This window comes from Leptonychotes weddellii, chromosome X (genome assembly GCF_054177405.1).
Source record: "Leptonychotes weddellii isolate Sample4059 chromosome X, ASM5417740v2, whole genome shotgun sequence".
Classification (NCBI taxonomy): Eukaryota; Metazoa; Chordata; class Mammalia; order Carnivora; family Phocidae; genus Leptonychotes; species Leptonychotes weddellii.
This window is the reverse complement of record NC_138385.1, coordinates 26286126-26300383: the sequence shown is the minus strand read 5'-3', so window position 1 is coordinate 26300383 and position 14258 is coordinate 26286126. Positions and strand designations below refer to the sequence as shown.

Below are 14258 nucleotides of genomic sequence, written 5' to 3'. Positions count from 1 at the left end.
TTGCTCTTTCTGTTTTATGTCATTTTAAATAGCTACGTGTCGGTGACAAATTGAAATATGCCTGTAATTTCATATACACATACTTTTTTGACAGCGGCTATTTTGCTTCATGATAAACATGCAGGGTTTTTTTTCTTTGTTTTAGATACTACAAGAAGACACGATCCATTCCCCCTGGATGAGCAACACATTACATGTATTTTGTGCAATTAGTGGTACATCGAGCGACAGAGGTTATGGTTCCCCAAGATACACTGCTGAAATCTGAGGACATGCAGATGCAAAGTGACAACGAGACTGACCTTTCTCAGGAATAATCGGAGCTGTGCAAATGTTAAAATTTAAAGATTTGATATACATGGAGTGTTTCTTCCTGACACCAAAATTTTCATGCTTTCAAACAGGGTGCTTACATATTTGTAAATATTTAAGCAACTTGAAAGTGCCTGGAAAATTGCACCACTGTGCTTGGTTTGTACTTTTTTAGGTAAATCTATATACGGAAAAGTAGAGCTCAAAAACATTAATTCAATTTGCTTAATTATTGCTTCAGATAATAATGGTACTGTGTAAAATTGTATAATGGAACACAATAAAAGGTAAAACTTATTTGTAATTAGAAGTGAAGGAAATAATACTTTGAACTTAGCATTTTTCTTGACAGGAAGCTCAATTCATGATCATACTGATCCTTGGAGAGAAAAAAAAATGGATCAAATTTGCATAAAACACGGATATTCCAAATTGGGGAGGTAGTCTGAACTCCTGCCTGCTAGTAGTCAAGGCGAGGCTAAAGGAAACAAAAGGGTCATTTTAAAAGGAGGATTTCACAAGGAAAGGCAATACACAGAAATACCAAACTTACTGTTCCTTCAAGTTTTGAGCCAGTGATGCCAGGTGATCAAGTTGGTCTCTCTCTGCCTTCCAGGGCAAGGGATTCTTACGTGACCTAGCTCTCCCTGGGAAGTGGCATTGGTTTGTTCCCAGAGCTTTCTGGGGCTATCCAGAAGGCCAAATAAAATAGTTCCGAGAATTTACAGTCAGTACATCCTATGCAACTTCAGAGCTTTCAAAGTAGCAGAATCAGGGAGGTATTTATGTAATGACCATTTTTCTTTTCTGTGTACAAGATTAACAAGTACCTTGAGAGAAGTGGCTGGTTGCAGCATTTGGGGGGGTCAGGGGACGTACCCACTGCAGATCTGGCGACTGCTAGCTAGGGATTCCATTTCTAACTATGAAGACCTCTCAGACTACCTACATCATTCAGGAGCCGCCGAGGTGTAAAGAACTTTTTTTTTTAGCTTGAATTATCCGTATAATTTTGGCTGCCTTTCGTGTAAACTTTAAGTTCGAGACGTATTTTCCTTATAGAGTTTAGCCAGTTTTTCAGAGAGAAAAAAAAAAAAAAAAGACACTGAAGTCTAAATGAATCACATGGAGACTTGGCTTTTTTAATGCTTTGTGACCAAGACATCTTAGAGATGATGCTCCTGGCTTGCCATTTTTCTTTACATGTCATCTTGAAGCTTTTAGGGGAGCATGACATTATTTATTGAAGGTTTAATTTTGTATTTTCACAGGGGATTCAGAAGTATTTCAGAAGCAGTTTGTAATTCCTTAATACCTTGGAGTAACCCTGTAGAGTTCATTTCACCTTTGAAGTGATTAGGTGTGGTTTGGATGTGTAAGGAGCCATCACCTAGACCAGTTGCTGCTACCTGAGAATGAAGCATCCCGGGGAAACTGGAGTGCTCTTTAGTCGATAACTAGTCCCTCCGTGCCCCCCAGCACAGTGTTATGTACCGTGGGTACATTTTGGTCAAGTATAATAAGTGACCTCTGTGTTCAAGGAGCTTGCAACGTAGTGAAGGCAAGATGGACACAAAAGTAAACATGATGCAAGAATTGACAACATAAGCCAAGAACAATTGTCTGGGAGCATCGCCAGGTGAAGGCCACTGTCCATAACTTGTATCACCTCCAAGGAATGAGAGGTCACTGGATTGTAGTGTTCAGGGATGGTTTCGTGGACGGAAGGGCATTCTGAACAGGCTTTCAAAAATGCGCGGGTATCCCAGGCAGGAGGAAGACGGCGTGCAAAGGCACGAAATGAATTAGCAGAAGTTCAGGGGATGGCAAGGAGATGAGTTTTGTCCAAGAGAGTGGCAGATGACATAAATCTAGAATGAAAACTTGGCCCTAGGTGGCGGAAGGCCTTGAATGGCAGGCTAATCGTGTTTGGACTTTACTCGCTAAACATGGGGCAGCCAGGCAAAGGCATTCAGACAGAGAGATCACTTGATTAAATGTTACTTTTAGGTGTTTAATCCTTTGCGTTGCTGTCAGATGTTTTTGAGGCGGAGAGGGATGGAAATGTGGGAACCGATTTACAGTAATCTAGCTCAGAGACCCTAACCCCCTAGATAAGAACAAGCGTGGAGAAGAAACGCCAAGTACAAGAGACGTTCTGTGGAAAGCCTGGACCCGAGTTACTGATGACTCAGGAGAAAAAAGGAAGTGTTAAGGATAATTGTGTGTCCCGTGGCCAGTGGGTTCTCCAGGTCGTGACACAATTTCACTAGGTTTCTCTCTCCAACTTTCAGACTAAGGGCAGCAAGCTGTAGAGGACGAGGTGGGCTAGACTGGAGGAAGCCAGGAACGCGCGTTTGGACACAGCATATGATTTCATGAAGTGATTTAGCCTCTACAGATTAATTCACATCAAAGAATGCATTTCTGCTATACCGACCGTTTCACAGTTCAGCTGGCATCCAATTCCCCCTGGAAGCTTCTTCATAGAACAGGAACAAGTCACCATCGGTAGTGTTTATCACTACAGTGCCACCACATCTGTGGACGAGAGTGGTATCATATTTATGGGATCTGCCTGCCTAGATAAACATTGTAAACATCTTTTTAAAAAGACGAAATAGAAAGCAGCTGTGGTAGCAACAGTCTTGGAACCTTGACCACCTTATCATAGAACTAGGGGTGACTCACTGGTTAATTAACAAACTAAATAGGTCAGCGTAACGACCCAGGCTTTTTACATGTAAATACTAGTTGGATCTGAGATGAAGAATCCGAGCGACGTATTGGAAAAATAGGAGTTTCCCAACTCTTCAAAATATCAATAATCAGCTAAGTATTTTAGGTCCCTGACCCACAAAATGGCGGGCTCCCTTCAGCCTCAGTCTTGCGCTAGAAGTACACTACTTCGGCTATCAAAACACAAAGGGAAAGGAAGAGAATAAAAGTTGGTCGGGGATGGGGAGTGGGTTTGTGTAACAAGGCTCTTCCCCTATCCTGAGAGTTGGCCAATAAGAGTGCTTTGTTTATCTGGTTCCAATTATAATAAAGGTGTTTTTTTTTTCCTACTCCCTAACCGCATAATGGTCGCTCTCTGAGCATATGTATGTTTATCCAACTCCTGGTTGAAGTTGTGACTAAATTCAACAAAGAGTTTTGCCTCTGTGTATGGCATTTGAAGACTCACTCTGATATGTTTTTTCATCCCCATTTTTCCTCTTTATCGAGCTCTAATTCACATACCATGCAAGTCACTCACTGAAAATGCATGAGTCAATGGTTTTTAGTATATTCAGAGTTGTGCAACTATCAGCACACTTAATTCTGGAGCATTTTATCACCCCAGAAAGAAACCCCATACATCTGAGCGGCCACTCCCCATTGCCTATGAATCACCCCCTTCCCGGCCCCTGACAACCACAAATCTACTTTCTGTATCTGGCTTTGCCCATTCTGGACATTTCATATAAATGGAATCCTACAATACGTGGCCTTTTGTGACTGTCTTCTTTCATTAACATGTCTTCAAGGTTCTTTCATGTTGTAGCATGGATCAGTCCTTCGTTCCTTTTTCCAGCTGTATAATACTCCTTTGTATGGATACACCCCATTTTCTCTGTTCATCAGTTGATGGACATCTGAGTTATTTCCATTTGGGGGCTGTGATGAATGCTGTGAACACTTCTGTACAAGTTTTTGGGGAGACAGGCTTTCAGTTTTCTTGGGCATATACCGAAGAGGAGAATCACTGGGCCAGATGGCAACTCTCCATTTAACCTTTTGAAGAACTGCCAGACTGTCTTCTCCAGCAGGAGGTGTATAAGGGCTCCAGTTTCTCATTATTCCCTACAACACTTGCTATTATCTGCTGCTTTGATTATCACCTTCCTGATGGGTGTGAAGTGGTCTCTCATTCTGGTTTTCATTTGCACTTCTCTGATGGCTGATGATGTTGAGCATTCTTTCATGTGCTGATGGGCCATTTTGATATCCTCTCTGGAGCTGTGTCTATTCAGATCCTTTACCAATTTTTTTTTTTTTGAAAATTGGGTTATCTTTTTATTGTTAAGTCATAAGGGTTCTTTATATATGTTCTAGAGTCCCTTATCAGATCTAGGATTTCCATATAGCTCCAATTCTTGGGGCTGCCTTACTACTTTCGTGATGGTGTGCTTTTTTAAGTTTTTAATTTCGATGAAGTCCAATTTACTTCTGTTTTCTTTGGTTGCTTGGGCTTCGATGTTGTGTCTAAGAAGACTTTGCCTAAATCAAGGTCATAGAGATGTACACCTGTGTTTTCTTCGAGTTTGACGGTTTTAACTCTCACTTTCAGGTCTTTGATCCATTTCAAGCTAATTTTTGTATATGGGACAAGTTAGGGATCCAAATTCATTCCTTTGTGTATGTTTATCCAGTTGTCCTTCCACCATTTGTTGTAAAGACTATTCTTTTCCCCCATTGAATTGTCTTGGTACCCTTATCAAAAATCAATTGGCCCTAAATGCATGGGTTTGCTCTGGGCTCTCAGTTCTATTCTATTGATCTATAGGTCATCCTTATTCCAATACCACAGTCTTGATTACTATAGCTTTGTAGTAAGTTTTTCAGTTAAGAAGTGTGAGTCGTCCAATTGTATTCGTTTTCAAAAATTTTTGGTTATGCTGGGGCCCTTGAATTTTCTTAAGAATTTTAAGATCAGGGGCGCCTGCGTGGCTCAGTTGGTTAAGCGACTGCCTTCGGCTCAGGTCATGATCCTGGAGTCCCGGGATCGAGTCCCGCGTCGGGCTCCCTGCTCGGCGGGGAGTCTGCTTCTCCCTCTGACCCTCCTCCCTCTCATGCTCTCATTCTCTCTCTCTCAAATAAATAAATAAAATCTTAAAAAAAAAAAAAAAGAATTTTAAGATCAGAGCAGCTTGTCAATTTCTGCAAAAAAAAAAGGGGGAGCTGGGATTCTGGTAGGATTTGCTGTGAATTTATACTACCATTTGGGGAGTATTGCCATTTTAACAATATTAAGCCTTCCATTTCTTTCAGTAATGTTTTAGAGCTTTTAGCGTACAAGTCTTGTATTTTGTTAATTTTGTTCCTTAACATTTTATTCTTTTCAATGCTATTGTAAATGGAGTTGTTTTTTTATTTCATTTTCAGATTGTTCGTTGCTAGTTTATAGAAATACAACTGATTTTTTATTTTGACATTGTATTCTGAAACCTTGCTAAATTCATTTATTAGCTTTAATATGGGGTTTTTTGTGAATTCTTTAGGGCTTTCTATATAACATGTCATCTGAAAATAGAGATAGTTTTATTTCTTTCTTTCCAATCTTGATTCTTTTTATTTCATTTTCTTAACCTACAACCGGGCTAGAACTTCCAGTAGAATACTGAATAGCAGTGGGGAAAACAGACATCCTTGTCTTATTACTGAATGTTCCACGAAAGGGGGAGGTATATGCAAAATAACCTCCAAACGCTGAAGGAGCCATAAGACTGAAGAAAAAGGCTGACAAATCCAGCCTGACAGGAAATGGTGTATTAAGAGAACTTATGGTTAGATCTCTGCAATCCCACCTTCCTATATAAGACCTGCTTTTATAGCCCTAGGGGCTAAGGAGTCCACATTAGGGGACCATCCAGGAGGAGTCCTATCAAGGACATGATGCCGCAAGGGTGTACTTAAGGGTGTGGTTAAACAAAGAATGTGGGAGAAAGGGACAGTGCTCAAGAAGGCTTCAGGTCACAGAGAGGTCACCGAGGCAGATTTGTTCAAGATGGCGTTAGTCTGGTTCACACACTAACTTTGGTTGAAAGCTTTCAGTCTTTAACCTTTTTTTTTTTTTAGTTTATTTTTTTAGTAATCTCTACACCAAACTTGGGGCTCAAACTCATGACCCTGAGATCAAGAGTTGCGTGCTCTTCTGACTGAGCCAGCCAGGCGCCCCCCCCCCACCCCCGCCCAGTCTTTCACTTTTAAGTATGGTGTTAGCTGTGGGTTTTTCACAGATGCTTTTTATCAGGTTGAGGAAGTTCCCTCCAGCATGATTTGCATCTTTTCTGATCCAGTTCTCCCAGTAACCGTGTGATGCCTATATGACATATGGTTAAGAAATGTACTTAAGATACCCATCAAATTAGGGATGAGGCCAAGGTAGATCACGACTCGTAGTCCAGTGTTTTCAACTCTCTATACTATTTCCTATGATCTGCTACAACTTCCTGAAACTTCCCAGAGAGACACCAAAAAGTTTCTATCTCCCACTTTTTTACTGAAAAGGTAAGCTCCATAAAGGTGAAGTCTATGTCTGATTTTTCACCTGTTTCCCCAGAACCAAAAAGTTTCCTGGCATGGAGTAAGTGCTTGATGAGTCTCAAAGCCAGTTTAGATAAGCAGATACTTCTGAAGCCTTCCTTATATGCAAGGCAATGTGGACAGATATCAAAGCCCTCAGAGGGATTGTGGTTGAGGGAGATAAGACTTACATAAAAAGATTATATGAAGAGGTCTGATAATAGCAAATCAGTGGTAATGACAAGTGCTTGAATAGGTCAAGACTTTCTAGATGTGAGACAAAAAAGCTTTGTGGTAGTCCCTGGCTGGCTCATGATCACACGACTCATGATCTTGGGGTGGTGAGTTCAAGCCCCAGGTTGGGCATAGAATTTTTTTTAAAAATTTCTTTAAAGACTTCGTGGAGGAGACAGGGCATGAACATGGCATTGAAGGATGAGTTGGAATTAGCGTGTGTGTGTGTGTGTGTGTGTTGAGAAAGGAGAGTGTTTAACAGGAAGCAAAGAAATTCACTTCTTCATTTTAATTGTTATATGAACTCTGACCACTAAGACCAATCGCTACTATTTGCACAAGGAACGTGCAAATAGTGCATACAAAATCAGGCAACGTTCTTCATCTCATTTTTCCCAGATTCCTTTATCCTTTGGTCTGAGACTCAAATGGAATAGATCAGCCTGTTGTTGTTGTTGTTCAGAAAACTAATGCTCAATTTGCCTCATTCCCCTGAGAGAACTTTTTCAGCCAACCTCAGTAGATTTCTCATCTACAAGTCTCATTCTTTATGTACTGCAGGATTTTGTAATAATCACTGCTTCAGTAAATCTCTTAGGGTTGAGTCTTGAAGGCTCTGGACTCCTCCTGCCTGCTGACTGCATGTGCCTTTGATAGAAAACCAATGGAAGTTATCCTATGAGCAGGTCAGGGCTGCAGTCGGGGCACTGTAGATCATTCATCACACATGTGTTTGGGAACCCATTGTGAGCCAGGTGTATGAATGATCAAGGCAGGAATCTGGGGGCAGATAGGCAGGTGGGATATGATAATCTAGTAGGTAATCCAAGGGTCGTCTTTTTCTGTCACTAACTGGACTGAGTCTTCTGAATTCTTGAAGGGAAATTCATCTTCTGGGTTCTGGAGGGACGTATGATGGTGCCTAGCTCTGGCAGATGTGAACGTTTAATACAGCAGAGCAGAAACAAAGCCAATATAAACGTGGAGTTATGTTCGATGCAAAGCTGACCAGGTCCTATGGTACTCATGCATTATTTCAGGATTTTTCCATAGCATAGTGAGGATCCGAGATGCCTCCAGAACCACTGTAATAGCATGATAATAGTACCATGTCCTCCCTCCTCATCCTGAACTACATTTAGACACACGCACAAAAGAAAAAGGAGAATGAGAGAGGAGGAAGGGCTGAGTTGACAAAATCACCTCCATCAGAACAAGTACAATGACAACAAAAGACTTCCAGAGGGAAACCTTGCTGTACTTCGTTCCCCCACCAGCCCCAAGTAGTTACAGGAGCGGCTGAATACAATTCAAGTCACATGTAAGAGCTGATTTTCCTGGGAATAATTTTGGATATTTACACAGAATGTTTTGTTTCTGAAAATAAGGTAACCCCACTCCCACCACCTCCTCTTCCTTTATTATAGGAACAGAACTCAATCAAAGTTTCAGCTCTCGAAAGAGAATCTTCAGGAGGGAAAATTCCAATGCCCTCCTCATTGGTTTAACCATCTTGTGATTGTTCTCATTTCTCTTCGAATTGCCGCTGCCATGATGGCCCCCAGGGATGTTTCCTGGTAACTGTGCTTTTAGATGAGACTCTTTCGTGGGGATGGGCTAGTTCGGGGTCCCCATAGCCTACCCAGGAGCTTTGGTCGCTCTCTAATGATGGTTCTCATTTTGAGAACTTCGGCATTTCTTCTTTAGAGCACATAGTGGTTAAGCACACGGACTCTGAAGCCCAACCGGCTGACTGAGAATCCCAGCTCGCGCCGAGCTGTGGGACCTTGGACACGTTAACCCCTCTATGCCTTCCTTTTCTCATCTCTGAAATGGAGGGACGAGTTATACCTACGTCCTCACATGAAAATTCAACAAAGCACATAAAGCATAGAGAATGAAATCTGGCACGTCTATATAATTGTTACACTCATGTACGTGTTAGCTAGAACTATAATCTCCCCCGAAGCATAGCAGGATTTTGCCAGCCGCCATACCTTCCATATCTCTAGACCCATCCCTCCATTCTAAGTGGAAGTAGGGGTGGGGACAATGGATGGGTCAAGGTCAGGCCATTTTTACCGTTTGGTATTCCGCAGATCACCTCTGGCCTCACTAGACCTCGCCATGTGATGGAGATCTGTGCCCTCCTGAAGGGGCCCTATCGCCCTTGTGGTCCAAGTGCCGACAAATAGGTGCTGGCTGGTAAGTGCGGCCATATTGGTACCTCCTGGCTGAATATCAGCCTTGCCCCGGGTCTGCCTTTCTGAACAGAATCCACTTATTTAGAGGCTCCATACACATCTGAGCACTGACGAGTGCTCCCTCATGCCCCCGCGACTGTAGGGCCTCTCTGCTTCGTGGGATCTCCCCCGACCTTCCTCCACTATGAGGACTACGCAAAAGTGATTCCGGATTTGAAATTGAACTCGTGCCGTGTGCCCCCTCCGTATTCCCTCTCTAGAGTCTCTAACCCACAGCCTCCTTCACCTGAGTTTAATTTATATCTCTCACCTGGATTTCTGCTGTCAACACTCACACATAACTATTCGGCAGCTCTCGAGGCACCTGGGGGGCTCGGCGGTTGAGAGTCTGACTCTTGATTGCGGCTCAGGTCAAGATCTCGGGGTTGTGCGATCGAGTCCCATGTTGGGTCTGCTTGGGGTTCTTTCTCCCTTTCCCTCTGCCCCTCCCCACTGCATGCTCTCTAACAAATAAATGAAATCGGGGCACCTGGGTGGCTCAGTCGTTAAGCGTCTGCCTTCAGCTCAGGTCAGGATCCCAGGTTGCCTCCGGCTCCCTGCTCAGCGGGGAGCCTGCTTCTCCCTCTTCATCTGCTCCTCCCCCCACCTCCCATTCGTGCTCTCTCTCAAAATAAATTAAAAAATAAAATCTTATAAATAAATAAATAAAATCTTAAAAAAAAAAACCCATTCTGCAACTCTCTTGAAATAGATCAGAAAGGTTCTCAGAATTCCCCTTCCCCATCTCTTACTCATTTCTCTGTAGCTATAGAAACATAGAAACCCTATAGGGGAAACTTTGCCCAGCCAAGCTTGTTGGAAGACATTTTATTCTCACTTGGGGTGATGGGGCTTGGAGCTGAGGTCTACTGGTTCCTTCCTGCATTTTACTTATTTTTTTAAAGTCCTCTCTACCCCCAGCATGGGGCTCGAACTCACGGCGAGATCAAGAGCCACAGGCTCTGCTGGCTGAGCCAGCCAGGCGCCCTTCCTTGCATTTTAGTCAAGTGCTGGCCCCTGCCTCCCAATCCCCTCCTCGACTCTGTCCTCCCGTGCTCAGTTCTTTCCTTTCGTCAAGGGCACCTCCATACGCTTATGCTGTGCACGCTCCTCACGCTAGGCTCCCGCCGTCCGCTGTCTGGATGACCCAGTCTCCACAACCATGACCCGTGAGTCCCGCTCAGCTCACCTACGGGCATTTCAGTAAGTCTGCAAGCTGCTGCAACTCAGGGACACTGACATTTAGCCAGGATCGGCCGAGTCTTCACGAGGTAAACTTCTTGAGGTGGAAATGACCATAATTTCCCTTTCTTCCCCCAAGAATCTGAAACCCTTCTCAGAGATGGATAGCTTTCTGCCCTCCGGTTCCCTACCTGCCATGCATTCCCCAGCAAGGGTTTCTTCCTTCAGATGGTCATGAGCAAATCTGTCTCTGCCCCTGCTCTGCTGCTTCCCCCTGCATGGACGTTGGGCCATCCTTGGGAAGTCAGCGCCCTCACCATCCCACCCCCTCTACCAGGATGTGGCCGAGTGGCGGTGGGGGTATCTCGCACTTCGCCTTTCCAGGAGGCCAGTGGCGCCTTCACCACTGGGCCCCTGCTGGCTGATCTCACATGCTCACTTTGGTTATTAGTTTGCTTTGCGGTCGCTTAGATCTCGGAGCAGTGGTTCTTCACTGGGAGTGATTGTGCTCCCCTGGGGACATCGGGCAATGTCTGGGGACATTTTTAGTTGTCACAATAGGAAGTGGGCAAGCCACTGGCATCCAGTGGGTAGAGACCGGGGATGCTGCTAAACATCCTACTATGCACAGGCAACCCCCTGCCCCAACGACAAAAGTCTCCCCAGCCCCTAATGTCAGTAGTGCAAGAGTGGAGAAATGCTGTCCGAGAAGGACTGCCTGCCTCACTGGACTCCTTGATGGCCACTCCACCGGATGGCCTGTCCTCAAGGACCCTCTAGCTGGTCATCCCACCAAGAAGCCCACTGGGAGATCCCTTTCCTACTAGTGACTGTTCTTATCCTCGGTTGCCACCATCTGTCCCCTTGCGTACTCGCAGGCTGCAAGCAATAGCGGTGCCCTGACCTTCAGGTGTAACCCTGACTCGGGCTGCAGGTTGGCTATGCTTGAGGTCTGCTTCCCGATCTCTGTAGCTATTCCTTCCCCTTTCTAGTGAAGTCTTTCTCGCTACCAGCAACCCTCCCAACAGTTCCAGTTCTCTTGTGGCTGCCGCCTAGGAAGCACTTTAATTCCCTTAATAAAACAACACCCAAGACCTCTTAAGATATTAGCCCTGAAGGAAAAGCAGTAGGTTGAGAGGACTCTCTACTGAAGGATATAAAAATCAAGTCCGTCCTGGGGGCGCCTGGGTGGCTCAGTCGTTAAGCGTCTGCCTTCAGCTCAGGTCATGATCTCAGGGTCCTGGGATCGAGCCCTGCGTCGGGCTCCCTGCTCAATGGGGACTCTGCTTCTCCCTCTGCCTCCAGTTCCCCCTGCTTGTGCTCTCTCTCCCTCTCTCTTTGTCAAATAAATAAATGAAATTTGAAAAAAAAAAATCAATCGAGAAACATACCTTGTTACAATTATAAAGATGCGACTTCTTTCCTAAATGTCTGTAAATTCAGTCAACGCTGCCCCCCATCAAAATCCCAAAAGGGTTGTTTTCAACTTGACAAAACAATTCTAAAGTTGGTCAGAAAGAATAAAGATGCAAGAATAGCTAAGAGGATACCCCCTAAAAAAGTGGAAGGTCTCGCAGACATTAAAAGGAACGACATGGCTAATGAAAACTGGGCATTTCCAGAACAAAGTTAGAGGACTGACATGACCCAACTTCCAGACTTACTATGAAGTGATAATAATCAAGACATGTGATATTGAAGAAAGAAGAGACAGAGAGATCAATGGAACAGAATAGGGAGCTTAGAAATAGACCCTCATAAATAGTCAACTGGTCTTTGACAAAGGAGCAAAGGTAATACAACGGAGTAAAGACAGTCTTCTCAATAAATGATTGAGGAATAACTGGGCATCCACATGCAAAGAAACAAATCTAGACACAGACCTTCCACCCTTCATAAAAATTAACTCAAAATGGATCACAGATCTAAATGTGAAATGCAAAATGGTAAAACTAAGAAAGTTTAAAACTCTTAGGAGATAACATCGGAGAAAACCTAGATGACCTTGGGTAGAGGGATGCCTTTTTAGATACACCAAGGACAGATCCATTGAAGAAAGAATTAATAAGCTGGACACATCCTATGTCAACACGAAAATGCAAATTTCACCAGCAGTGAGATAACACTACACACCTATTAGAATGGCGAAATCCAGGGCATGGGCACCGCCATATGCTGGCAAGGATGTGGTGCAGCACGAACTCCATTTATTGCTGGTGGGCATGCAAAATGATACAGCCACGTTGAAAGACAGTTTGGCAGTTTCTACAAACTGCACATACTCTTTCCATATGATCCAGCAATCACACCCCTTGGTATTTACCCAAAGGAATTGAAAACGTATGTCCACACAGAAACCTGCACATGAATATTTATAGCAGCTTTATCCATTATTACCAAAACTTGGAAGCAACCAAGATGTCCTTCAGTAGGTGAGTGGAGAAACTGTGATACATCCAGACAATGGGAGATTATTCCAGGCTAAAAAGAAATGAGCTGTCAAGCCATGACAAGACACTGAAGAACCTTAAATGCTTATTACTAAGTGAAAGAAGCCAATCTGAAAAGATTGCATGCTGTAGGATTCTAACTATGGCATTCTGGAAAAGGCAAAACTAGGGAGACGGTAAAAAGATCAGTGGTTGCCAAGGGTTAGGGGTGGGGAAGGGTGAAACTACTCTGTATGATATAATGATGGACACATGTCATTATGGATTTGTCCAAACCCACAGGATGTCCAACACCAAGAGGGAACCCTAATGCAAGCTATGGGCTTTGGGTGACAATGATGTGTCAATGTAGGTTTAGCAGCTGTGACAAATGTACCCCTGTGGTGGGGGATGTTGATAATGGGAGAGGCTATGCATGTGTGAGGACAGGGAATATATGGGAAATCTCTGTACTTTCCCCTCAATTTTACTGTGAACCTTAAGATGCTCTTTAAAAAAGTAAGGCTCAACAAATGTTTTAAAAACTGGGCATTTGCTAATATAGAAATAGGCAGAAAGATGTAACAGAATAGATCCATGTGTATGTAAAAATCCATATGACAAAGGTTGCATTTCAAGAAATAAATCAATAAATTGTGTTGGGATTATTCAACAGTGTTGGAATAACTGGCTAAGTATTTGCACGAAATTTAAGGGATTCCCTACCTTACCATTTACACAAAAATAAATTTCAAGTTGATCAGAGACTTAAATGTGAAAAACAAGACCCTTAAAAAAATAGAATTGAACATGTATTACCATGCGTACAATCTTAAGGTTGAGAAGGTCTTGCTAAGGAAGACTCAGAATCCAGAAGTCAAAAAGGAAAAGCAACTAATACATTTGATCTCATCAAAGTTAAATTTAAAACATAAGTAAACTCAAAGGAAAAAATGACTGAGTAAAATATTTGTAGCACGTATGATAGATTAAGGATAAATATCCTTAATATGAAAAGAGCTCTTACAAATCAATAAAACGAATTTCCAAACAGAAAAATGGGTAAAGGACATGAATAGGCCATTTGCAGAGGAGGAAATGCAAATGGTTGATAAACATCCATGTTTACATCATTTTAGTTAAGGTACTTGCCCGTATTGCTTTCTGACATGGACAGTTAAGCAAAATTGAAGTCTGCAAGGAAAGATCCTCTACAGCTAGGGCACGTGGAAGTGCACGTGCTTCTCATATTTTTTAAGTTCCTCGCAGTGTGAAGCATAAGTTACAGATTAGTTTGCCTCTTCCTTCATCTGGCACTGGAGACACAATATGCTAATGTATGCCACCATTTTCTGTGATGGACTGGGAGAGAAGTAAATGGTGCTCTACAATCTAGTCCCATTGAAGGACTACAAAAGGAATGGGAAAGACAGCTTGGGTGCATGCTGGCTCTGTCTGACCTCAGCGACTGGCTAGACTAGGTCGGGCCTCTTTTCTCTAGTGGTCTCCAGACTGGACACTCAGATCTGCTCTAGCTTGGAGCCACACCGTCTGCATGTGCCGAGGACCC

General features: G+C 43.3%; 1 protein-coding gene across 1 annotated transcript in view; it reads left to right on the top strand.

The window, feature by feature from the left end:
* DOCK11 (dedicator of cytokinesis 11) overlaps nucleotides 1-609 on the top strand; it is a 187270-nt gene extending 186661 nt beyond the window's left edge. Inside the window, 1 exon segment of the mRNA XM_081808354.1 lies at nucleotides 146-609. Coding sequence (XP_081664480.1) covers nucleotides 146-268 — 123 coding nt within the window. The 3' untranslated portion in view covers nucleotides 269-609.
* The last annotated feature ends 13649 nt before the right edge of the window (nucleotides 610-14258 follow it).